The following is a 27,299-nucleotide window of genomic DNA, read 5'->3' as shown; positions in this document are numbered from 1 at the left end:
TGAAAAGTTGAGGCATTCTTTTAGTGCAGATGAAAAGACATGTCCGTCTGTGAAGGAAAGTCATGTATAGGTACAAATGCATTTCCCGTGCTGAGTCTTAAACCTAACTGGCTAATCCTGTTCATTACGTGTCATAACGAGAGTTTGCCGGGTAGATAAGTCGGCGATCAAGGTCTCCGCAGACTCGAGGCAACTCTGAGAGGATGCAAAGTGGGCAGAAATGGGGGACAATTCCTCCAGAATGCTATCTGCCTCCATTTGTGCTCTTTTTTTTTAATTGCAGGCTTCTTTTTTTCTCTTTTCCTTTGTATTGCGATAGCATTGGAGGAGACGTAATATGGGGAAAAAAATGTCCTTGAGATCGTGTCTTCCGTCCTTTTTTTTGTTGAAAGATATGAAGGGAAAGAAGAGAATTATTATGCTGAGAGGGGAAGAAAACCGTTGTCTACTCAGAAGAGCCCTATTTCGCTCTCTGCGCGATGTAGATGACGTCATCTGCTCTTGCGGGTGCGTTCGTTTGGTCATTGTGAGTGCGGAACTCCTCGCGGGTACGTGATGGGGATGGCCGATTGAAGAGAGCCACTGTCAAAAAAGGGCGCATGAGAAGGTGAGGATGTGAGAAAATGAGGAGGAGGAGGAGGAGGAGGGGAAAGGTTTAACCCAAGGAGTGGGCAGAGATGTATGAAAATGGTTGCAAGTAGAGCAGATACAGTGTATAAAAAGGAGAAAGAAAAGACTGAGTGAGTTTGTTTCAGGGAAAGAAACTTGATTTTGTGTGAAGGAGCATTTCAAGAAACTTTGTTTGAATACCAGAAATGATGTTGGTATTCATGAGGAAACTGCTTCAGTCATATCGAAGTATCAATGAGAACATTACACATGTAACTCTTTACGGAGAAGGAAAATTTAGGACGCTTCATTTTATTAACAAGTGGCTGTGAAATGGTCTGTGTCACATGACCAATACAGCCAATCTGTACATGTGATATGAGGTCATCACGCCTGATATGTGACGTTAAGTGATTAATTTTCATGGCATTGACATTGTTGTTTGATTTTCTTCAACTGTCTGTAATTTACTACTCTGGATACCGCCTCCTTCAAGACATTTCTGCAGACGGAACAGGCTGTACATGTATGCGTCCGTGCACGTCTTGTGTGGAATGTAAATCGCCATGATTACCTCATTTTAATTAACTCGCCAATGGAATTGGCCAGCGATGTGGCGTGATCGCTGTCTCCACTCAACTCATCAATTCATAATTAGGCAGTAATTTTGCCCCGGAGGTGTCTGGAATGATGACAAGCGGCACACTTCCAAGTTGCTGCAAGGGGGGGGGGGGGGGGGGGGGAGGGGGACGGTCCCATCTCTTGTCTACATCCATCACTGCTTGTATGAATTCAGTTTCGACTGGTATGACTTCTTGTATGAGGATAGATACTTGTTGTATGATAGATACCGTCCTTGCGCATGTCACCTGTAAGCTGTATAGACAACCCTGGTGGTGATAATGTGCTTCATTGCTAGATGTCTGAGAACATGACTTCCCTCTAGCTTCAAAGTGTCTTGGTGAGAATCAGGAAGTTTCAAGAGGGATCATGGGAGTGGCAAAACCAGCACATGTCCCATCGCAAGGTGCTACAATCTTGTAGTCTTGAGCACTTTGTCCAACACTTCCAAAAAACTATTTACTGTCTTATACACCCCAATATATGGTCTGTTTCACTGGTTTTGATTTACATGGAAGGCTACCCCCACCGTATCATTCTCTTCTGCTCCTCAGTCAGTGCCCCAAGCACCGAAGGGCGCTGAAGACAACTCCAAAGTCTCATATGGCATCATTACGTAACAATCAGGAAAGCTATGTTCCCACTTTGTGTGTATACGGCATGAATGAATGAATACCATTTATTTAGAGCTATTATGTGTTCATTTTTAACCACATTGATACAGACAGAGTTAAAATGCAAAATATAGAATTGCAAACATTGTGAAATGTTAGAGCAAAAAATAACACAAATGTGATAATATGATTAGGGAATTATTCAGACATCACACTACAGCACCCAATAATGGTTAAAAAAAAAAACTTCTTCCACTGTATGTGTAGTCTCTACCAACAATTAATGACATTGTTTCAAGTGATGGAAATCTCAACTCCAATAGCATGGTATCAATTGGTTTCATTTTAGAACTCATCCGTTGATTGTGTCTACACTGTAGATGTAGGCCTATACATTGTATTTAATAGGGGACGTGCATGAATGCCAGGTGAAATAAACTTTTACCCACAATTTTGCCTCATTATCATAGGTATGGATATACATGTACATATACATGTAGATAGGCACCTATATTTCAGTTGTTCTTTAAATCACTTCAAATTTGTGATATGTTTGTTTTGCTTTTTTTTTTTCCTGGAAGGCTATCAAATCTTTACATGAGTGTCTGTTGTGCTTTTACGTTGTATGTTGCCCGGGTAAGTCAGGGAATAATTTTCCTGGTATCGCATCGCAATTTGCTATGCACTTTTACACCACTGCTACACAAACTATCTTTTGTGTAGCAGTTTTCTTCCATAGAAATGTACAGGATACTATGTGAAATATTGTTCATCAGCTGAAATTGCTAATCAAATTTGAGTTGGAAAATTATTCCCTGTAAGTGACCGATAATATCGCCTACCCATCACTCATCAGTGGGCATGAGGAGAACGCCTCTTTCTAAGGAATTACAACTGATTTATACCTTCTGTCAGGAACTTGGAATCTTTCCACATGAATGTATGAGATTGCTAATGTAATGTATGAATTCACTCATTTGTTAAGAAAATATTTGTACTGTCTTTATTGTTTGATGGCTTGTTCTTTGCGATGATATTGTCGTATAGAACTACCCACAAAATTACAATGTGATAAGATGCACACACTTGGTGTACTGCCAGGGCAGTCATTCATTTTCTGTGCATGTAATAATCTCTGTTAAGGACCAGCTCGCTGTACAGTATGTTCCCCCAAAAAATGACAGTCAGATTTTTTTTTTTTTTGCATTGATAACTTCTAATAAGATTACACTGTCTAAATGCTACTTCAAGGTCTTAAAATATAACATCTTTGCTATATTTTGCAAAAAACCCCATTCAATTTAGTTAAGCGGTCACAGAGAAATGTAGATATTTGTAATGCATGTCACAAATCTGATTCTTCCAAGTTCAGCATTTTGATGCCTGTGGAACTTCATAATGTGTGAACACAATGGACAGAACTTGGAGTGAAGGGATTCCTGACATGCTCTACAAAAACTCCTGATTTCTCTTTGACCACTTCAGCAAATTGGATGGGGTTTTCTGTAAGATGTGGGTAATAAATTATACATTGTTTCATACACTGAAATTGTATTTGGATTGATTCACTACTTTTAAAGTTATCAGTGCGGAGGGTCCCATTACAATTTTTTTGGGGGGACATACGGTATAAAACTGCCAGAGAAACAAGTAGGGGGTTGATGCACAAGCAAGAGTCAAGCCATCAGGGAGAGGCAAGACTCGCCTCGCTTTCACACGTACTGAGCGTGCTTAATTTGAAACACAATTGTAATGGCGTATCGCCGGAATCGTGTTTCAAATTGAGCATTCTTGCTTTTGTGAAATATGTAAACTGGAATCGCAGAGGGTGATTTGAATCGTAATTCTAATTGTGATTCAAATGGTAGTCCAGAGATGCTTTCCAGACTTCACGTTTTGCCCGAATTAAGGAACCAAACGGTTGTGTGAACGGATTGACCTCCAATCGTGTTTTAGGGGGCGGAGTTTACGGTGACCTTTCAACCACATCCGCAGGAAGACCGTGCTCCTAAAATGCTCGCACTGCAGTCAAAGCACTCATATTTTAATACGGCTCAAGAGTGATTGATGTGATCTTGGAAAGAAGCCAGACCTCCCCTCTTTGCTCTGAAAATCTAAACCGCAGAATCTGCAAAGCCTTCTTCGGTCGTGTGAACGAACAATGATTCGAATCTTAATTGCAATTGTGTTTGTGATTCAGCATTACAATTCAGTGTGAAAACAACCTACGTGAGAGGGCCTTTATAGACCCATCTTAATTTCTGCAACTTATAATTTTGAATTACTGAAATCTACTGAGACTCCAATTCTGGTGCTTTGAGACCATTTCCCCCAAATCTCCCGCTTTCTCGCTTCAGTTGTGAGTCTCCCGCTCCGGATGTATTTTCTCTGTCTTTAGAATTTAGCTTTCTCCCACCCAACATTAAATTTATGTGTACAAAATTATAAAAGGCTGAGATAGAGCCAGAGAACATCCATGGCCCTGAAACTGGCCCTAGACCAGGCTACAAGGAACGTAACACCTACAAGTGTAGAACTTGTGATGTGTGCTATCGTCACATAATATCCTGTATATGTTCGCACGACCAGAGTCTCATTACTCTCCAACTTGCTTGTGGGTCCAGGGGGAGAATCTCCTGTTTTAGAGGTGCTTGGGGTTAGAGTCTTTGAATCTGCTTTTAGAATTTGGTAACAAAAATCACAACCAGTTGATAGAGTATGTGTTGAAAAAGCTTTGATATATGCATATTGTACATTTTTGCACTGCTAGCCAATGGGCAAATTTGGCAATGTCCAATGCGTTGGTCAAAGCGATGCGCTGAATCATATAGCAGGAATAGTGCAAGGATAAGACTTTGTACTGGCTCGTGAATAGTGATCACATTCACAGATGTCAAAATGCACTTGACTATGGCTTGCTTCACTTGCAGTTGTCAGTGTTACCAATAGCATGAAGCCATTCAAAAAGGCTATTCCTGTGGAGGATCCAATACATACAACGGAGCCCCTCCCCCTTCTAATTTTTAATTCATTTGTTTGTTTTTTGTTTGTTTTTGTTTGTTTTTGTTTTTTAGGGGATAGGTGATTATGCTTCTAAAAGGTTGTGACAGACAAAAATAATTCATTCATCACAGAAGATAGCTTTCTTGAGTCACCAGTTTGATGCCATGTTTTCATGATTTTTTGTTTTGTTTATTGATGTACATGTATATTCAAATAAATGTTTGTTATTCCTTAAGACTCTTTTTCTTTGTCTAAGCAGTTCGTCATGTTGGCATAAATTTTCTTCAAAAATGGGACTTTCAAGAGAATAGAAAATGTTACACTTGGATGCAGCAAAACTTGATTCTCCATCTCTTGAATAGTAAAGTAATTTTCTTAAATATGCTGAGCACAACTAAATAGTGCATCTTTAATCTTTCCAGTGGTAAGATTATACCCTTTAATACGTACTGTATGTTGTGCTTTCATATTTCCTTAAAAACCTATCATGTGTGATGCACACGAGGGTTGTGATGCACATGCCTAAATATGTCACTGAAGTTTGTATTTCGATAGATCTTAGTGCTCAGTGTGTTCACAATCACTCGAAACTAGTACAAACAGATAATGTGAAACTCCTGAGAGGTCTGCAAGAAGACAATGACGACTACAAAGCAAATTACTCAACAATGATAAAGTGCAAGCTGCTGGATGCGTGGTCAGCTATGGTGTAGAGAAATATGTGACTCGTTGCGTCAGCTTGCAAATACCCACGCTGTACACTGCTGTATGCAGCTAGTATTACAAACATTGTATGTCAGCTTCTCTGCTTGATAGGCGATAAATTTTTTGTGACATAAATGTATAATTTTTAAGATAATCTCATCAATCCACAGGAAATCATATAGGAAGATTCTGTGAAACACAGAGACCTCATTGCAGACAAAGTGCGTTGCCTTTATATGTTTGTGTGGCACACAGGCTATCATTCTCCAAACAAGTACTTTTGTATAGGATCTATGAGACGAGTCTGTCTGGCAGGGTTTAATTGCATTGCCCCCTCCATTTGGGAAGAGAGTCTGATGAGAGATGCGCCCGTGTACTGTGTGCACGCGCCGCGGGTTGTGAAAACTAAAACTGAAACAGGGAACTTTCCGTACTCGTACTCCGAGGGGTCTCGAGAAAACAGAACCGGAACCGCTGCCAGGAAGTTAGGGAACCAATGCAAACACGGCTGGCTGCACGGCGTCACATGCGCCACAGCTGTAGCAAGCGGCAAGCTGAAGTTGTATATACACTGTATGTACAGACAGCCTAGCTGAAGTGAGCTGTGCTCTTTATATGACCATAGCACATCATATACACTGTCTTTCATTTCAGTCTGTGTAGACTAATTATCACTGACTGCGGATGATAAATTTCCAATTTTGTCAATTGAATGGCCTTTTTTTTTTCTTGAAAAGACTGTACTGTAAAATCAATGGAGATAATTAATATACAACATAATGGGAAAAGTTAATTTGTACTAATTTTTATTGAAATGAGCTAGCTTTTCGTGCTTTTCATTCTGCTTACAAGCATGTTCAGCATTTCAATGTATTTTAAAAGATGAGGAATTGCTTCACTCTGCAGTAAAACTTTAAAATTTGAGATAAGTAGGAAATGATTACATTTATAATTTGTTGTGATATGGAGAGCATAGCACCAATAAGAAAGAAAATCCACCTTAGTGCCGATAACAATGATCTGTTCCCATAGTCATTTAATGTTGCAGAGAATGCAATAGAAGTTCTTTAAAGATGATTATGCAGCATGTTAATAAGACCATACAAATTGTTACAGAACATTCCATAAATGAAAAGTGTTTGGCATGTATGCAAACCTACCCCCTAAGTCACAGTGATTCACAGTCTAAACAAGTCACTCTAACTTTTGAGAAAAATCTGTTTTGTTGCTGACTCACTTTTTATAATAGCCACACACTTTCACAAGCTGTCCTACCCTACGTCACTGATTTTCTCATGGAAATCTTAAATGCCTTCAGAATAATGCTTATTTCTAGATTACAATGTATGTTTGACTGCTTTCAGATTGACAATTAAAGAGAAACGAGGATTAAGCATTTTTTAGTTGCCTCAAGATGACAGGGAGAAACAAATGTGAAGATGAGGGGAGGGGAATGGAGGATGAAGAGGGAAGGAGGAGGAGGAGGAGGGGGAGGAGGAGGAGGTGGGCATGGTATTGAGGCTGTGGTATGATGGTGCTAATGATAGTAACTTTACAGTCGAAATGTAGACCTTGATAGATCTGCTGATAGTTTGGTCGATGTCTTATTATCGAGATGGCCGTGGACTGTGCCTCATTGTTAAATGTGGATAGAAAGTGGTAATGACCACGTATGAAAACCGCAAATAGATTTTTGTCCATACATAAGTAGAATTACGTGTGCGTGAGTGTCTAGAGGCACTGTGTTGCGTGCTGCTAAGTGATTAAAGATTGGCCGTGTGTTCTTGAGAAATATCACCACGAAGAAGAGTCGAATGTCCTCGGGTGCTACCGTTATTACAACAGAACAAGATGGTATGATAGGGCAATTTCTTTTCAGCCGAATACTGTAGCTGGCCTAGCAGCTGTGACAAATTTTTGTATTCATTGTATAGAGTCGTATCTGTCCTATTTAGCTTTACATGCTTTAACTCCGGCATGTTGCTGGGACCCCTTAGAGTTATGATTGATTTGCAAGTTGAAAGAAAGAAAGAATAAAAAAAAAAGAACTTGGCTGTCGATCAATCCGGATAGGACTCTCAGATACTTTCGCTGGTCAGTTTAGGATGAAAGTCAAGCATGCATGGCTCTTGTGTGTGGGTCATATGTGATCAATCATACCCTTATCCAGAAGGGCCCTGGTGTCCTCCATTGGTCCTTGAATATGACTGGAAATAGTAGATTTTATCCAAATAATCCTTGCCATATTAAACCAAACAGCGCATTTAGTGCTCCTGTTTATCCCAACTGATATATTACCCTGTAATGACTAAATCTAGCAGTAGCACAAAAATATAAAAAGGAAGAAAGAATAGGTACCACTATCCGCTGACTTTGGCTCTGATACATACACTGTTTTGTATACATACTATGCATCTTATGTAAGATGATCCATGTGAGTTATTTGAAGTTTATATCCTGTCTATCAACACTTCTCGATCTCTCTAGATTCTCATTTAAGCATATTGCAAGTATTCATCAATACCAAAAGAAATGTATGCTGGCAACTGAACAGAGCCCTAGGTGTACACTGTAGATCACCTAATCAAAGCATACAAAGCAGTTGTGCAGCATATATTCAAGAACCAGCAAATACTTTTTTTTGACCCACTTGGTGGTGCGAAAAATTAATTTTGTACAAAAATATTAACATTTACAGTATATGAAAGAGGCAGACATGCAAACACACCCAACATGTCGAATCTGAAGTGTGCTTCAATAATTTGCCATGAGAAATGATTGACCAAGGAAGTATCTCTGCCTTGGTCGACACAGAAAAACCTGGAGTTTTGTCCACTGACTTTTCACTCTTATACACACCTTGCGGTGCGTGACACGTGAGATGTGCAGCCAGCCGGCCAGGCTGTTGCTCACATCATAGATGCAGATGTGTGGCACACACTGCATTTAGCTAATTGGGCATGAGCATTACGGTAGCAAAAATCACAATATTTCTCACCACATTGTCATCACGTTGCAATTTTTTTTTCCCCCTGGCAGTATGAACGGAAAGGTTAAGTAATACATTGTTGTTGTTTTTTTTTTTGTATTATGAGTTTTTCTGATGAGAATGGGCTTGTTTCGAGTCTGTTTTCGATAGTCACAGGATTTTGAAATGATATTGGGCATCATTTTTGTAGCTTGTTGAACTAGAGAAGCACTCTGAGAGCGCAGACCTCCGCCAAGCAGCTAATTTCCACCACTGATCTTGTTCTTCCGCAGAGAACAGTGATTTCTACCCATACCATACGTATGCATGCTGAAAATCGCCCAATTTCCCAATATAGAAACCTTTTGTTACGTCATCAATGCCAGTGCGCCTCGCCCTGGACCAGAAACAAGAGCACACACTCTTGTGCGCGTATGAAAACCTAAAAGATACGCCGCTTGAACTCCCAAGTTCATTGACCCTACCTGCCAAAATAGCGAAAATCCTTCATAAAACCCACAAAAATTGCTAGATCACTGCCAAAATTTAATCATCTATTCCTTGTGTCATTCTCAACCTTTCCTGCAAGTTTCATCCAAATCCGTTTGCAACTTTTTGAGTTATTTTGTACACGGACAAACAAACCAACGGTAATGAAAACATAACCTCCTCCCTTGGCGGAGGTAAAAATTGATTCTGTGCCCTTTCCTGTACACCAGTCAGGTTTTGACACCAGATTGTATGATGTTTTATGTCCATGGTATATCTCTCCAACAGGTAGAAACTTTTCTTCAATGCTTTATGCAAACCATTGTTTACACATAAGGCAATAGATCGCACGCTCTCTCTCTCTCTCTCTCTCTCCCTCTAGCATCTGCCAGAGAGGAAATCAAGGGGGAACCCCCTGTACTGGAATTGGGAGAAGAGTGTGAATGAACCTGAGATCATGTTTGTGTTAAACCATTGCTGAATATAAAATGGGCGTCCTATATGATTCATACTGGTACACGCCATCATAGAGTACAAGCCGTTATCAAACGACATGATGTACAAATGTGGGTCATGATGCTTTGATATGGCATGAATGCTGCTGTTGCACGTGTTCTATAGGAGAATATGTTCTATTGAATAAGGCAACCGAAACCACAGGAGCGTCTGAGAAGCATCTGTGTCTCAGTTACTCAAACAAGCACACATTTGAAGTGGGAAAAAGCAGTTATCATGGGGGAACAATAGTGCTGTTTAGTAATAATAGCAGCAAGATTATGAATTTCTTGGATGCCAAGATATACTTTAATTATCACATTGTGAAAAAAAAAGCAAAGGAGAAATTCTCATGTACAAGAGATACCAGCATTTAGAAAAAATGTACATGTATGCCAAATTATGTTTGAACATTTGGATTGCATGTTCCAATAGCAGCCTTTCATTTGCATTTTCATTTTCAAAAATTTTAAATGAACATATGTGCTATGATTGCATTACTGTACGTTGTGTATGTGTAGCACAGTAGTAATGTCATCACGTACATACGTAGCTCTGCATGCATGGCTACAAGCTGTGAATGAACCTGTACGTTGCAGCGAGTTTTGAGATAGAGCCTGTAGAGAGAGACTACTGATGTCAGGGACTTGATGCTTCTTGAAAATGTGCACTGTCACTCAATGTTCCAAGTATACTTTTATGAATGGTGTGAAACTACACATGGAGAGAATGATGGTCGATATTGGACATACGTCCCATTTCAAAGATATTGGTCACAACTGTATGCAGGTGAGGCCACGTGGTAATTACACAAGTCAGCACCTCTCAACACTCCCATTGACTTGTGCACAGCATTATATTCGTAAATCGCATTTACATCATAAAAGTACTTCTTATCAGTAACTTTATACAGCAATTACAACCTCTTACCAGTTAGATATCACCTTTCCTGTATACCGTAGGTTATCACATCACTTTGATACTTTGTTACAAAGAATGCGAGTCATTCTTTTTTCCAGACGCTTTCAGGAATGGGAAATTGATGACTATCTATGTATGTAGGTCAGTGGGAGGCTTGTGAAACTATGATTTCCTTCTTTCACTTCACCTTGTGAATGCAGCCAACATCACTGTTCCGGGCAAACATGAAACATTTATAGGAATTTTGTAGCACTTTCCTTTTTCTTTTTGTTTAGATTTCATGAAAATTCTACCATTCTGATTGTCTGATTTTACTCTGTGTAATAGATGTAAGAACGTCAGTGCAAAAATGAATTGTTATTGCCCGTAAAAGCAGTGCTACCCCCCCCCCCCCCCCCCAAAAAAAAAAGAGAAGGAAAAAAGAATGAAGTAAAAAAATAAAAAACAGAAGAAGAAGAAAAAGAGAAATGGATGCCAGATCAGAGAGAAATATTTGGACAGATGATCTGAAGCAAGATTGATGATATGTGATTTCTAGTACAAGTGTATGTTGTGTGGCTTTGGCTTTCCATTGTCACCTTGGAAAAGACGTGTGCTGCATGTGTACATTGTAGGCTATATTACATTATAATGCTATCTGTTGTATATTACTCCTCACAAGCTGTGTGTGCAAGTAGACAAGGTACATGTACATATTATAATTCCTCTCACTTTTGTGATGATTTTTACTTTCCCAATTTTAGATGGTGTATGAGAACAAACTGCCCGCTGCAAACCCCAGGCATATATTCGCAATGAACGTGTATGTTTTTAGAAATGAAAAACAACAACAAAAACCAGTGAGGCAATCATCATTGACATGTCACATTGTGAAATACATTAAAAAATTATGCGCAATAAATTTTATATGGTTGTGAAATAACATTAACAGCTCAGGTAGGAGTCCCTCAGTATATCATTGTAATTGACTCCTTGACATTCAAATGACCTGAGGTGTATATATATTTGTCCAATTTTACATAAATCTTTGATAACCTCTAGTGTATTTTTAATCACTTCTTATTCATGAAAAACAAAGCCTACCCCTGTGGCTACAGACTCCTTGAAATATCACAGAGAGTTGTCCACTGTAATTGAAAAAAAAAAAAGTATGACCTTGAACTGCTATTCCACTGCTGTATGATAGCAAGTAGGTACGTATACTTTATTGCATTTTGTTATTTGAATGAAATTTTTGATGTGCTAACAACAAAGAGTGGTATTACATGTTTGCAATGTCACGGTACTGTAAAAGTGGAAGTTTTTGCACATTTCGCTTGACCAGAATCTTGCACGACAATCAAAGCATGGGAGTATATCATTGCATGTAATATGTACCACAATTTAATGTCTTGATTTTGTTGAATTAGAAATATGCAAAATTCAACTTCTACCCAGCTGGATGAAAAAAAAAAAATATGTGCACGAAAATATCCACCTTTACAATGAGAACTGTACTACTTATTAGAATCTCATTCACATTGCTAATTTAGTTATGAATGGATTTACTGGAGACATTGAACATTTTTGATGGGATGATTATGGATATCATTCGTACATTGAAATAGGGATTACCCATACCACAGGTTTCATAGTTGCTGGAAATCCACTTTATCACTTACGTTGATTTCAGCTACTGATACATGTGTGATTGAAATTGTACAGCCGTATGGACATACTTTTTGTACTGGGAGAAGATAATGTTTTCAGATCATTTTTTTTTTTTCGCAATGGGACTGGCAGGGGGTGTGGATTGTGATTGCGCAACAGACTGTAAAATGCTCCCAGGAATTACTCAGGGGAATTTCCCCTGAAGAGGTGCTGGCTGGGTATGTATGTGTATGGTTCTGTGTTCAGAGGGGAGAAGTATACCTTTTGTTATCACTTGTTTAGCAAATAGTTTTATGGAGAGCGAGCGCAAAGTAATGCATCACGATATCATTATGGTAGTATCTATACAGGGGCGTTGGGTTTTTCCCGTTAAATACAGACCCCTCTGAAAATGTCCAACGGTATTCTAGAATCTTGCTTTGGTGAAAAGAGTGATATGAATAAATACATTGTATGCTCTGCATGGAGCTTGTGCTATGTAGACCTAATGGGGAAACTCCCAATTTACTAGTTAGTGCAAGGGCATAGCTATGTACCATGTCAATGCACAAACTGTATGTGATGGGGAAGAAAAGCACATGAATACATTAAAAAAGTAAATGAATACAAATGTACTGTAATACAAGCATGGATGCTATCACATAGCTGTACTATGTAGACTGTTCAGTGCTTATGTGTGTATGCGTGTGTAATGTGTGTGTACAAGAAGTATATGTGACAATGAGAATTCTTTTTTGCAGATTTTCCAAGACAAGTCCATTTGAAATTGCAAGTCCCAGACACAGACATGTAATTTTTTTTTTTCTCCCTGTCTTTTTGTAGATGATGCACAGAATTTACCAGAGTGATATAATTCATCCAATATTTTGTGACTGTACCATTTGGTCAAAAAATAGTGCTGTCTTTTATTTATAAAAATCTTTGTGGACCAACCAAGTGACATTTCTTTGAGTTGAAGCATTCTCTCTGTGAAGTGTATCAAGTCCAGTAGGTTTTGTGAAATTTCTGTGTATAGTAGCGTCTGGCTTACACCAATGGATGTACATGTGATGCACCCTTCACCCCCCCCCCCCCCCCAACCCCCCAATATAAAACTGGCAAATGATAATGTGAAAAGTTGCAGTGGTGCAGACTGGAATACTGACTGGCAGTAGGTTTCGAGGCTCTTGTAGCTATGCTCTTTCCTCCAGCACTGTTCTATACACACTGGTTATATCGCACACACACACTTGTATACCCACACACATCATGCCTCCCAACAACCGTCATTGACAATACCCATCAGTGGTGGCGGGGATGAATGATTATCACATGTTGCAGATGAACCAGTCTGCAGATCAATTACCCGTCACCTCGCTTGACCTCTGACCTGCAAGTGCAACTCAGCTGCTTAGTCCAGGACAGGTCAAGGTCAGTGGCAATCCACAAATTCTGATGACAGCTTGGCAGCTGGAGGAGCAACTAGCCTCCACTTCAGGCTTATAGCATATTTAATGTACTCCCCTTCCCATATCTCAACCTATGACTACTGTCAAACGAGGAATGTTCGCGTGCATTGAAATGTCGCAAATTTCGCGAGCGCTATTAAAATGCACGCGAAAGTTCTTGTCTACACTATATGCATTGAATGCCAGTGGCAGATCGCGAAAATTTCATGCCGCAAAAAAGGCCGTCAGCTCCAATTCGCGAAAAATTCGTGCCGCGAATATATCATGTTTTACAGTACATTGAGCCTCCCCCATTCTTGGTGTCATTGGCCTGTGGTTTGTGCTGTTAGTCGCCATTATTGTGGTTGTAGCCCTGCCTTTGGTATGTGCTTTCCTTGAAAATCTACACACAAAATTGGGCATCAGTGTAATGTTACATCAACCTGGATGGAAATGTGACTCTCACTTAATTAAATGTTGTACATGATTACACTGCACATTGCAAATTCAAAATATGCTATTACGCATTTCGTCCTACCAATCAGATTTTACATTTTATATCGATGGCTCTTCTGTGCTTAAGTGGCTCTGAAGAGGCATTTGAATGCAGTCCCCTCTCTGTTATTGTTACCAAGGAAAATGAAAATGAAACGGTGCTGGAGGAAAAACAGAACAAGAACAGGGAAATATCTAGTGACATTTTTAGAACTGAAGAAAATTAGTCCCCCCCCCCCCCCCCCCCCCGACGATGTCTCCTGTGTTATCTTTTATCTCTGTACTAAAATGAAATTGCTACATTTATGCTACAAATGTGTAATTCTTGTGCTTTATCATCGCTTTTATCTCTCCTTCCTGTTATTTGCGCATGTCTTGAGGCTATGCACTGTGTTGTCATGCACATATAGGATTAAAAAATGCATGCGTGGTGCTGATATTACGGAAGAAGAAATATCTATTTAAAGAAACGATGAAAAGATATGGTGCATACTATTTTCTGTCATCAGCATGCTTCTTGATTGCTGTATTGTAGGAAAATATATTTGCCGTAGTTTTTTATATAGAGAGACAGGAAAGTGAGCACTATGAATACTCACAAAAATTTGAATAATGACAGTAGAGAGGTTATATCTCAATACAACTTTGAGAATTTGCAGCACATTCAGATTGGCAATGTCACCTGGCAGGGAAGTGCATATATCATCTATTTGAGAGACGCTTTTATGTGATTGTCTCGATTGTTTTATCTCTAAGACTGTGCAGTATTGTGATTCATCTGTATAATAAATGTGCATTAAAGGCACACACAGTTTCCCCTTTACATCTCGAGAATCTTGTCGTGGTTGAATTGGAATAAATCTATACCAGCTTCAGTCATAGATTCAGTACTCCCATTCTTTTGGGGAATGGGTGTGTGTGTGTGTGTGTGTGTGTGTGTGTGTGTGTGTGTGTGTTCTGGCCGAGATATAAAAAATGTGCAGCATTTTTTAGAGATCTTGAATACTGTACGTGCCGTGCTTTAAATTATTCTAAGTCAAACATGTCATAGAGAAACAGCAAGATATAGGGCCTACCTGCTGGTTTTACCTTAGCTTTTATTATTTGATTACTGTAAAACGAGGAATGTTCACGTGCATTTTAATTTCGCGAATTTCGCGAGCGCCAAGATTCACGAAATTAAAATGCACGCAGAAGTTCTTGTCTACACTGTATGCATTGAATGCCAATGGCAGTTCACGAAAATTTCATGCCGCAAAAAAGGCCGTCGGCTCCAATTCACGAAAAATTCATGCTGCGAATATATCGTGTTTTACAGTATCTGTTAAGTCTTAGCATTTAACTCCATGGAGAGCATTGGCAGTAACAAAACAAAGATTTTTCTTTTTGGAGACTTTAGTACAAAATTGACTGAAATGCAGTAATTATACAATTGCACAACATGGATGATGATATTTAGGCAAATGTGAACAGATTGCTAAAAGTGTGGTGAAGATATTAGACACTGAAAACTGTGATCACTGACTCAAGTATGGCAGCAAGGGTAATACATACATCCATCATTCTTGGGAGAGCTGTTGCATTATGAAGTATGATTTGAATAATTTTGAATTTTCTTTTTTTTTTTTTAAGGCAAGTTGTTTTTTTTTTCCTACATGTCTATGCCACTATGGACTCTGTACAAAGAGACTATCCAAGGTGTGATTACTAGAGATCAAATAGTTTGTCCATGTTGCCAGGTGAGAAAAGAAAAGAAAACTAGCACTCTATTGAACCTTATATCTGATGATACCGTGGAAGCTATTTCCCTTTAAACCCCAGTTTTACTGGGAGAGTACAGTACATGAGCTGCCTCGTGCTTCTTATGAAGCACACTTCTCAGCCCGTGCGAACTTTGCCCACCTCTCTTATCGCTACCAACTGCATTATTTCCGGCTGGGCCATACCAACGGAGCCCCCGATGCCAGAGATTTATGATATCAACTTTGAACTGACAGAAGCTCACTTAATGATCACGCTGAAATATGATTTATTTAGTCGCCTCATGCTCGGCCTACCCCACCCCATTGTAAAACTCCACAACCAACATTAAAAAGAAAAAGTGCAACAAATCGTTATCTCTGTGAAAACAAAGAGAAAAACCAAACTCACTTTTCCTGGTATGTACTCGTGTTGATAGCACATCCTTTCTTTACAAAGTCACTGAACTTTTTGAAGAAGTTATGACTTTGAGCATTTAACACACATACAAAGTTTGATCTGGTAGTCATGTTTTATTTTTCTTTGTTATGAATTCTCAGTAATATCTACCAATTTCTACATTAGCCGTTGATGTTTTTACCATAAAGCGGATTCAACTACCTTGGTGACATTACCATCGGCAACTTGTATATAATTTCACTGAGATTTAGGGGTCTGAGAGTGTTAAACGTCTGGCGTTTCATTTGCTACACACCTTTAGAGCATGTGCTGTTGCGACCTCTGCGTTATTTTCTTATGTTTATTTACATTTTTTATTGTCGTTGTCACATCTCCTCTGGTACTTGACCGAGAGCAGTTTGATTCAGCATCAGAAATGTTGGCACTCACATATCAAGGCATGTCTATGATGAGTATTAAGAGAGAGGAAAAAGAAAGAAAGAGAAAAGTGCTATGGTTATCTCAATGGCACGTAAACAAAGGTTGTTTTCACGCCTATTGCGATACATAATTATAATGCTGAATTACAAACGTGATTGCAAATTATGATTCAAATCATCGTTTGTTCATATGACCAATAAAGGCTTTGCGAATTCTGCGAGTTTTGGATTTCAGAGTGAGGAGGGGAAGTTTGGCTTCTTTCTGTCAATCTTCAATCACTCTTGAGCCATTAGTAGCATGAGCTTTGACTGCAGTACGAGCATTTCAGGAGTGCAGTCTTTCTGCGGAAGTGATTGAAAGGTCACCGAAAGCTCGGCCTCCCCCTGCCCCCCCCCAAAAAAACTACAATTGATGGTCAATCTGTTTACACGACTGTTTCGCTCTGTAATTCTTGTGAAATGTGATCGGAAAATACCCCCAGACTGTAATTTGAAACACGACTGGAATTAAATTCATATACCCTCCATGATTCCAGTTTGCATTCACATGACAAGAATGTTTTAATTTGAGACGCAATTCTAGTGATGCATCGTTACAATTGTGTTACAAACTAAGCACTCTCAGTACGTGTGAAAGCGAGGAGAGAGGAGTTGCACATAGAGCCACGATTACCCTCTTTTTGTTTAAACAGTATTTGTGCATCATTCTGTTTAAACTGTATTTGTTTATAATTGTTGTGATGCGTATGAAAATTTATGTGATAATGAATGGCTGTTGAGGAGCCGAGAGCATCTCACCCAAATCTGCGTTCATAATTCTGGGATTTTGTGTGATACGAGTTCCTCGGCATCTCTTTGTAATAATGAAGTTTCCAATATATTCCTCATTTTGATGTGGGATTATATGTCTTCAGTGTTCTGTTACTAGCAGTAAATGGATGAATGCTAAATATATCCGAAACACTTGCTCATGCAATGGACTCTCTCAAGCCTTGATGCAACATCAGATTCCATGTAATTGGCATGACGTATAGAGTTCATTGTGCAGAACCCACAGATCCATTTGTTTTCTTCCGCACACCTCCCTGATCCACATACTTAATTCAGTCTATTGCTGGGATTATAATTTGTCTCAAAAATCCCAACCAAAAGAACTACCTGAACAATTCACTGTGTAAGTCCTACTACATGTAGTAGTGACTCACATCGCTCAAAATCTGATACTGCAAAAGTGAATTTTTCACGCTCTGTTGGGTAAGATGAAATTTGCACGCTTGTTGTATTTGTGGTAGTTTCGTGGGCAAAATGCGTAAAAAAATTTCACTCTTACAATGATGTGACATTATTCTACCATCAAGTCCATGGAGAAATTGCTCCTGAAATCATTTTTTTTTTCAACTCTTCAAAATTCCCTCCATATCTTGTATTGACCGATTCTGTGACGTGCTATGTGTATTTTTGGCATGGGCAGCGCCATTACGCGGTGTCTTAGCCGACCCCCCCTCCCCAACCCCCTTCTGCACACGAAATGAAAAAGTGACGCATGGTTGTTTTAGCCAATGGGCGTGTCGTACTGAGTGCGCGAATGCTTGCTTAGTGCGCGAACCTTTGTTACAAGTGCGCGATAAACATGTTGCCCGTGGGGTGGGGGAGAGATGGGGGGGTCGGCTAAGACACCTCATGGCTGCACCCAGTGCCACAAAATGTCTGCTGCCCTCAACGAACCCGAATCGGTCAATATCAAAAAAAAAAAAAAATAGAAGGATGGAACAGTTTAAGTTTATAAAATCTGCACAGAGTTGGCAAAATTCTTTTTAAAAATGTGCCAATTTGAGACAGAAACAGGAATTTTTAATTTTTGAAATTCAAAGAACAGAAACACTCAGTAAATGATCATCAACGTCTCCTTCTGCAAAATATTAACAATGAATAGTCAAGAAGATATGATATAAAGATACTGCTGTCACCAAACCACCAAAATGTTGTTATTCTGACGCGATGGGTTATTGTAAATATATCTTGTCTATATCTGGACCGGAAGACCAGTGGGGTACAAAGTTTGTGGTGTGCACAATTGCATACATGTACCCACATGTATGTGTTTGATTTTTGATGTTCAAGTATATAATTAACAGTCTTATCTGTTACCAATTGTTTTTAAGAGGCCATTTACTAACTAATTTGAAAGATAAAATGAAATAACATCCGAATTTGAGAGACAGATAATTACTGTTGTTGTTCTTTTTTTATTTCAGAAGGAGATGAAATTTTCTTTGCATTGCTTGATTTTATGATCCTTATTTTGTTTTACCCTGTGTGAAAATACATGCAATTATGCAAGGAAACTTCTTTGAAAGCACTTGTTTCCAGTGTGACTTACTGTACATCATTCCATTCCTGTATATCATTCCATCTGAAAATATGAAACAGGTATTGTGTATTCAAGTGATGACTACCGATAAAGCCAGGGTTACACCAGAATACTCCAGAATAAATTTGGACCGATTCTGCCCGAATATGACCTGAATCGGATGGATTCGGTGGATTCGGAACCTATTCATCTCTGATTCATGGGGAGCTCCCTGAATCAGAGATGAATAGGTTCTGAACAGGTCCCGAATCAGAGCAGCATTGCCAAGAATTGACCGGAATCAATTTTGGGCATCCCGAATAAAGCCGAATGCCAACCCGAATAGTGGCCAGAATCAAGCCGAATGCCCCGATTACAGCCAAATAGAGCAGAATGACCACCCGAATGTCAACCCGAATTGGGACGAATATGGTCAAATGCGCCAAATACGAGGCCTTCCTGCATGCGTATGGCCAATCTGGCTATATTTGCGAGGCTATTCGGCTGCTATTCGGCCGCATTCTGGCCTATTCGGCTCACTCGCCCGTATTCTGCTCTGCATTTGGGTAACGATTCGCATGGATTCGGGGAGGTATTCGGGGTATTCTGGGCAGATTCGGCTCTATTTTTGATATTCGGGTCTATTTGGCTAGAGGATTCAGGCCATTACTCCCCTAATGATACGAATAGGCCCAAATCTGGCCAGAATGGGCCAAATGCCTCCCCGAATCCAACCGAATTCCATCCGAATACATCCCAAATGTGGCCCGAATGAAATTTGTCGGAGCCACATTCAGGAGTATTTTAGAGGGTATTCGGCTGGTTTTGAACATTTCAAAACGAGCCGAATCCCTCCACAAATGTTCCAGAATCCCTCCTGAATTTTTGCCCATTCGGGGAAGGAGAACAGAATGCTCCCAAATCCACCCGAATAATACCGCTGTTTTGGGATTTTATTATTTCAAAGGTATGCTACCTCATAATATTTCATATATGTTTTGCACCAATAATGAAATTCGTAAATACAACACACAAAATTGCAATAGATTTCATATGTGGGTAGTAAAAACAAATCTGGTTTCAAACTCTGTATGTCACCATTTCCATTAATCTGGTATTCGATTCCTAGAGATATTTGTTCACGCAATAGCCTGTCCTCATTTAAGAAATTTTTGAAAATGTGCCTTCTAGCAAATCACACATAGTCAATCTATCATATCATTTGTCTTAAGTTTTGTTCTGTTTTGTTATATTTTGTTGTATTTGTTGGTTTTCTGTCCATGTCTACACTTTGTACTTTAAAAATCAATTATTTTGTGCACACTGGTACATAAGGGAACTTACACTTAATACTTTACAAGGCCTTTTTGGCTTTATTCAAGTTCTCTTTTTTCATTTTTTACAGATATAAATGATTGATTATCTTTTTTGTTCTGTATTGTAAAATTCAATACTGCTGTATTGTTTTATCAGAAAATGAGATGAATAAACGAATTGATTTGAATACGTGTATTCGGGTGGATTCACAGCTGATTCGGCTTTGGTGTAAACGAGGCTTAATGTAATTTGCCTCGCTTTGATTGTTTGCATAATTATGTACTTATTTTATTCCTTATAGATGTTTTGATCACCACTTCAATTCAGTTTGCTGTTGTTGTTGTTTTTGAGTGGACCATCACATGCATCATCAAAAGAAGAATCAAATTACATGGGATGCATTAGTGTACAAAGATGCAGAGGTGTACTAATTAGACAATATGTTGTGTGTGTGTGTTAGTGTGTGTGTATGTGTGTGTGTGCTGTTACCTCTCCTTTGTTCAGGCTGTGGATCCAGCGCCATTTTACATCGTCATCACCTTAACTCTTTGCGCTGCAACAGATATCTGCCCCAACATTATCGCCATGGGGTTCCCCGCGGAGAGCCTAGAACGGGTGTACCGCAATGACATGGAGCACGTAGTCAAGTAAGTTCCCACTTCACTCTTCTTCCTTTGATTCCTCCACGATTGCACGTGACACCAATATTTCCCCAGTGGTCATCCATCCTCTGTCTCATGGCCACAATGCCTGCCTCTCGTTTCCTCTCTGAAGAGAAAGATCTAGCACCTGACCTTCTCGTATGTGCCTTTAATCTATTTCATTTCTTCATTTTGTCTTGACCCAATTTATAACCTGTTGTCATGATAAGACAATTCCTAAAATGGTGTCAAGACAACACCCATCCAAAAAAACAAAAACAAACAAACAAATGTACGAACAGCTCCAAAAGACAAAAACAGATGTGAAATAGATCCGTGTGCATAATTCTATGGTGTTCCCCATCATTGAAGGAGGAGAGAAATCAAATGTTAAAAAAAAGAAGGAAAAAAGGATCTTTTGATTCAGTATGAGCTGCAGTCATTGTTTCAAAAAGCATGTATGTTCATGTAATCCTCTTAGAATCATATATCCTGTTGTAAAGTTATACAATAAAAGTCACGTTTTCTCTTCGCGTGATAGGGAAATGCTTCTGTGCTTTCGCATGCCGTGCAGGCTTTTGCTCATCAAGTTATGATTTCTCCCGCCCTTGCCGGCAAGGGCTCATCAATATTGTATCTTCCAGGCATCGTATTGCATGATACATTGTGTGCTGTTGCACACAGTCTGCCCTCCTCCATTCTCTTTTTCTTTCTCTCCCCCTCTCATCCTCCCTCCCTCTCACTCTCTCCTTCTTTCCATCTCTCCCTTCTCTCCTCTCTCCTCCCTGTATATTCCTCCTTCTGTTCTGTCTTGTTCTGTTGTTTTGTTTTGTTTTTTGTCTAGATACCCATACTCCTATGTCCCTTTTTTTTTCTTTTTTTTTTTTTTTGCTCAGTATTGATTTTGTGATTGCAGCAAACGCCCACAAGACTCTCATTCTTCTCAGCACGTGAATCCAAAATGCCTCTGGCGCGAGACCTCCACGATTTCTTTTGTGGAGGCGAAAAAAATCATGTGACTTTTTCGAAAGAGATTGGGGCTATCCACTTACGTCATGTCGTTGGATCTGAGGAGGCCAATTTCTGCAGCATTGATGTGCAGTATTCCTATAGAGTAGGTACACTGTAGAGTGCACCAAGCATCGTTTTGGAGGGATTCGGGGATTCCGATGTCTTTTTTTATATCCTTGGCCGCAATTTTCAGTTATAGATAATTACATAATGTATATCTTATTCAGTTATTTCATTTTTTCTTTCGTTTTAATTGCCCTAAAAAGTTGATACAGGTATGGAATAGTGCTCTGTTTGGTTTCTTTTTTTTTTATTACTTAGAGATGAAAGATGAGGACTTCAAAGTGCAATATCCATGTTACATCTTCTGTACGCTATATAAAGTCAATATGTAATATTAATTTTCAAGAATATCACACATTATTGGTCTAACAGCATTGTGAAGGATTACTGGTAATCCAAGGCGTGATTGAGCGCAGTTTTTAAGTTCCTTCTTTTTAAAGCAGAATGTAATAGGATCCTTTTGAACATATGAGACGGCTGTCTGGAAATTTCCGCATGTGCATCTAAGTACAGCGATAACATAACTCCTTAATGACAACGTCAGACACAAGGAGGAGATATCATCATTTGGTCTGCATGTGGCAGCACGTCCTTAGCGTACTCTGATAGGAAATTAATTGATTTCTTACACCTGGTTTTTGTAATATAAGAGCAGCCATCAAATCCACAGTACAGGTTGAGAATCATTGCGGAAGACAGCTCGCATGTCGAGTACCCGTCTGGTACGAAAGTGAAAGTAGTGGGTAATGAAAGAAAGAAAAGTCTTCCAAAGCAGAAGTGAAAATATTTACAATGATGCAGAATGATCCGAAGAATAAAGGTGAGGAGAAAAGGAGGGGAGAGAGGAAAAAAAAATCTCAAGGGGCAGTCCATTCTGGTGCACAAACGGAGATGTCTGTCTTTGGAAATTCTATTTCACACTTTTTAGACAATGTAATACGACACAATGGTTTGAGAGTGATGAGGCTTATTGTGTCGAGATTTGCGCTAGTTTGATTAATGTGCGTTCACTTTGTTTCGGGCTGCCCACCAGAGGGAAGAACGTCTGTCGTTATGAATGCCGACTAATGACGAGAAGTGCATGTTGCATTGGCGCATGTTACGTGGCAATTTATTCTGCAGAGACGTCTCATTTCAGAGTCTCACGCAAGTTGTGCCTCAGCCCGGATGTGCGCAAAAAAAAAGAAGAAAAGCTTAAAGCTTAGTCATTTAAAGTGCTTTGCAGGATTTAGATAAATTGAAGTGCAATTCCACACCATGTTAAAGTTGTATTTAAAATGAAGGGAGTAAAAATCAAACAAATAAATGTTTCGTCAAGACTGGGCCTAACATAAGAAAGCCATCGAATTTTGAATTTTCACAATAGTTTTTTTTTACAGAATGGCAATACAACTTAAAACCAGGTATGATACAAATTTGAGATGATAATGTCATTGACACATGTATATACTTTTTTTTTTTGGCAGTTAGTGTTTTTTTTTTTCTGTATGAAATGAATGAAGGACAGGAAATGGTATTCCTGGCACTGAAATATTGTCTGATAATATAGTCTAGCAGTGATGAGTTTTCTGGGAGAAGAGGTTGCGATTGCTGAATATTGGAACCAATTATGTGATTTACTATTATTTGTTTACTTTTATGTGCATAAACCAAATTAGAAGGATTATGAAGTGATGACGTCTTTCCCTCTCATGATTTGTGTGTTGGAGTGGCAACAAATCTCAGGCTTTGGCAATAATGACATCGTGTGAAAGTACAAGTCTATAACTCTCTTCGTTTACTGGGTCTGATCTTGACAAAACTTCTGTGGCCCATTGTGTTTGTCTGATGTTATTCTGCTTATGAATGGAAGTCAATTTGCAATGAGTTGTATTTTTGCACTTTCTGCCAGCATTTAGATCTTTTATGAACTGTTGTCATCAGGAGATAATGCAAATTACTTGTGTAAAAACAATTTCAGTGTGTCAATTCTCAGAGTGTACGTGACAGACAAGAGATACTAGGTGACCCAGATGCAATCTCCATATGTGCGTATTTCTGATATTTTTCATCATATGAGCTGAAATTCATGCTTCGTACTGAAAGTCTTACTATCAAAGTTACTATCAAAGTTACAGTGAAAGTTACAAACATTGGGGGCACAATTTGTCCAGGTATAAAGTGCAGAACTTTCCCTCAATGAGGTTGGTGATGAAGTACTTGCTTTAATAAGGAAAACCGCTAATTTGTTGCATTCATTTGCTCAGAGAGGCATGGTGCAATCAGAAAAGTTTCATTTCATCTCTACTGGCATTGTCAAGTTCTGACACCTGTGATTGCCGCCTATAAAGACGTTTGCCTCCTTTGAAAAATTGAGAACTCATTAACTATCATTCAGTCCTTTGACGAGGGATTTGTGCAGCGGATGCCTGCATGGATAGTGACGCAGTGAATTGCGCAGCCCTAAATGTCAGTATTTATATTTAGTGTGCATAGACTGTTTTACCCCTTATACGCACATAAAGAGCTGACGTCCTCCAGTGCAAAGGAGAAACATGCCACAGAGCCTGGTGCGTTCCATAAAAAGCGTAATCGAAAACCTACAAAATGATGCAGGACCTTCTAAATTTGTCCGTTGCTCCACGTCTCTGAGGGTGCGGCGCCGTGCACGGCATTGATTCATCCCCCTGTTAAATTCCCAGGATGCACACTCTTTGGCTATATATACGCCGATGTCGATCGGGCCGGCTCTCCGGTAACCCTTCTCGTGTGGCTGAAGGGTGTTCGCTTGCATTCCACAACCTGTAGCACTGGGCACACAAGTTTATCCATTGCTGACGGCATATATGAGCATCAGCTATGATGCACAATTGGGAAAAGAACAGTTCAGAATATTTGATGATACGAGTATGTATGACAGGTCATCAACCTCACATCAAGCTATTGGAGACTTATTCAAAATTTGAGGGGAAAAAAAAAAACGCTTGGAGACATAGAAACAAAGGGGGAGAAAGAGAATGAGAAACCTGCAAAGAATCGTGGCAGGTTTTTATTGGGAGAGAGTAATGTTTACAGAAAAAGATTCTTATGAACACATAGGATTTTTACTGTTAAAAAATTGAAAGATATACAATGTAGACTAAAATTTGCAAAAAAAAAAAATTCTCCTCCCCCCCCCTCAAAAAACAAACCAAACAAACCAAATAACACAAATGCAATGAATATTGTCTCCAAGGTGGAAAATCACTTACTTTGCTTCTTGGAAACTGATGATATTTATTTCTTATACCATAACTGTGAATTTCGATTGCCAATTCAATAATCACTAGCAAGCTTTTCTTAGAAGTCACGATCAGCGAAATGTATGGTGTATGTGGTGAGTGAGGCATTGCATGTGAATTCTGTTCAAAGCTCGAGAGTAGAGGCGGGCACTTATCTTGCATATCATCACCCCCTCCCTCTCCCCCCCCCCCCCCCCCCCCCCCCCCCCCCAATATCTGTGAAATGACTTCTGTAGCTTGCAGTGTGCATCAAAATATTAAACTGCATCAAACCTTGGCACCAAGTTGTCGTCCCCTTTGTCTATGCCGCAGAAAGACCCAGAGTCTGGTTTGAGAACCCTTGATATATGCAAGTAGAGGTTTACAACTTTTATACTTCATATTGAGCTTGTGTTGAGAGCAGAGCTGTGATTGTATTCACCAAATTGTTGATGTCGGTGAAAGATCCCCCCTCCCTAAAATGGGGGGGGGGGGGGGGGGAGAGTAAGGAGACAGACATGTCGCTGTATACAGCATCTGAATACACAGTTGTCATAAGTGACCTCGACATTGGTCAATTACAGCCACTACCCAATTATAGCAATTTTTTTTTAAACAACTAAAGCAGGGTCCTTTCTGAGCAAATGAAGCTTTAAATGTATATGCTGGGCGTGTAATGTATGTGATTGTTGTTTTAAAGGGATCATAGTTTTGGTGAGACCTAACATTTTTGGGTGCGATAATAAGAAACCTCTCATTGAATATATAAGAGTATGTAATTCCAAGAGGATTACAACGTTTATTTGATGAAAATTGGTTTGAAATGGCTGAGATACCCAAAATAGAGCAATCCTAATAAAAGGTGGGACCCATACCTTTTATCACGATCGCTTTGTTTTATTTTGTTTTAAATATCTCGGCCATTCCAAAAGCGATTGTCATCAAACAAACTTTGAATTCCTCTCAGAGTGGTATGCTCTGTACTATTTCATAAGTGGATTCTTGGTATCTTGCAAAAAGTTAAAAGCCCAATCCTCATCTCTGCCAAAACTATACCATCCCTTTAAGTTTATTTATCATTTCTTTTGCATATATTTGATTGTACAGGTACAAAAGCTAGTTATGTGATATGAGCCTGTATCTGTGAGTCTGGTTGAATTTATCCAAAAAAAAAAGGGGGGGGGTTGTGCGTTCATACTGCCGCAAATTATTGCAGGAAGTGGCATGATACTTGATGCATGTTTCCGAAGATGTATGAACAAAGCGAATGCAGTATGATGGAAAGAGCAGGAATGATAATAGCAGAAGCTGCCAAGTAAAAGTGATTGATTGGTGCTTTAAATCTCTAATGTCCCTTGTCTTTATCCATTATCTTCATGTATTTCTTTATATTTCTATCTCGTTTCTCTCTGCAGATTCCTAAACTCCCATCATCAAGATCATTATAAAGTGTACAATCTGTAAGTATAATGCCTAAAGACAGCCCTGTTGGCTGGAGGATTGGTGTTCGCACTATGCGAACATACTGATAGTGCATGAATGTTTTTAGTGAGTTTGTGTTATATTTGGCCATAAAGTGTAATGATTCTTCAGTTTGCATGTTAATTTCTTATATATATATATATATGGCACTGCAAGTACGTAAGCTGGAATATTTTGTAACATATGAATACAAGTAGTGGAGAAAATTGGTTTTTTACACTGCCAAATTTCTTGGAATTTGATTTAAAAAATGAAAGGATTTCTCTTGTTGGCAAAAAAAAAAATTCTCCTCCCCAAATAGCAAATTATGTAGAATCTGACTCAGTCAAATATTTATGTGAAAAGTCAACACATTTCTTCCGTAGGTTTGATGATATCAAAATCTGTCTACCCCACCCTTATATAAATGTATCACGAATGAGAGAAATAATATGTCAGTTTACTTTTATTGTGCATTTGTGGAATTCCTGAGTGGACATATACGATCAAAGCGACTCTGCGATATCCCAGCGTCGGGATTACAAATTATGTCAAGTTTCAGCCGCTGTGCATGTTTATGTGTTTGGATAGTGTGTCAACATTGACACAAAACTAGATCATAATGTTGAATCTTCATATTT

At 39.1% G+C, this 27,299-nt stretch overlaps 1 protein-coding gene across 1 annotated transcript in view; it reads left to right on the top strand.

Moving 5' to 3' along the window:
• The window catches only part of LOC139715791 (phosphatidylinositol 3,4,5-trisphosphate 3-phosphatase and dual-specificity protein phosphatase PTEN-like), a 100,680-nt gene that overhangs the window by 27,897 nt on the left and 45,484 nt on the right, over positions 1-27,299 (top strand). Inside the window, exons 2-3 of the mRNA XM_071627330.1 lie at positions 20,806-20,890; positions 26,613-26,657. Coding sequence (XP_071483431.1) covers positions 20,806-20,890; positions 26,613-26,657 — 130 coding nt within the window. The remainder of the gene's footprint in view (positions 1-20,805; positions 20,891-26,612; positions 26,658-27,299) is intronic.

Source organism: Diadema antillarum, unplaced genomic scaffold (genome assembly GCF_040938485.1).
Source record: "Diadema antillarum isolate AM-2024a unplaced genomic scaffold, OU_Dant_1.0 scf00000055, whole genome shotgun sequence".
NCBI classification, from domain to species: domain Eukaryota; kingdom Metazoa; phylum Echinodermata; class Echinoidea; order Diadematoida; family Diadematidae; genus Diadema; species Diadema antillarum.
This window is presented reverse-complemented; position numbering and strand designations above follow the sequence as displayed.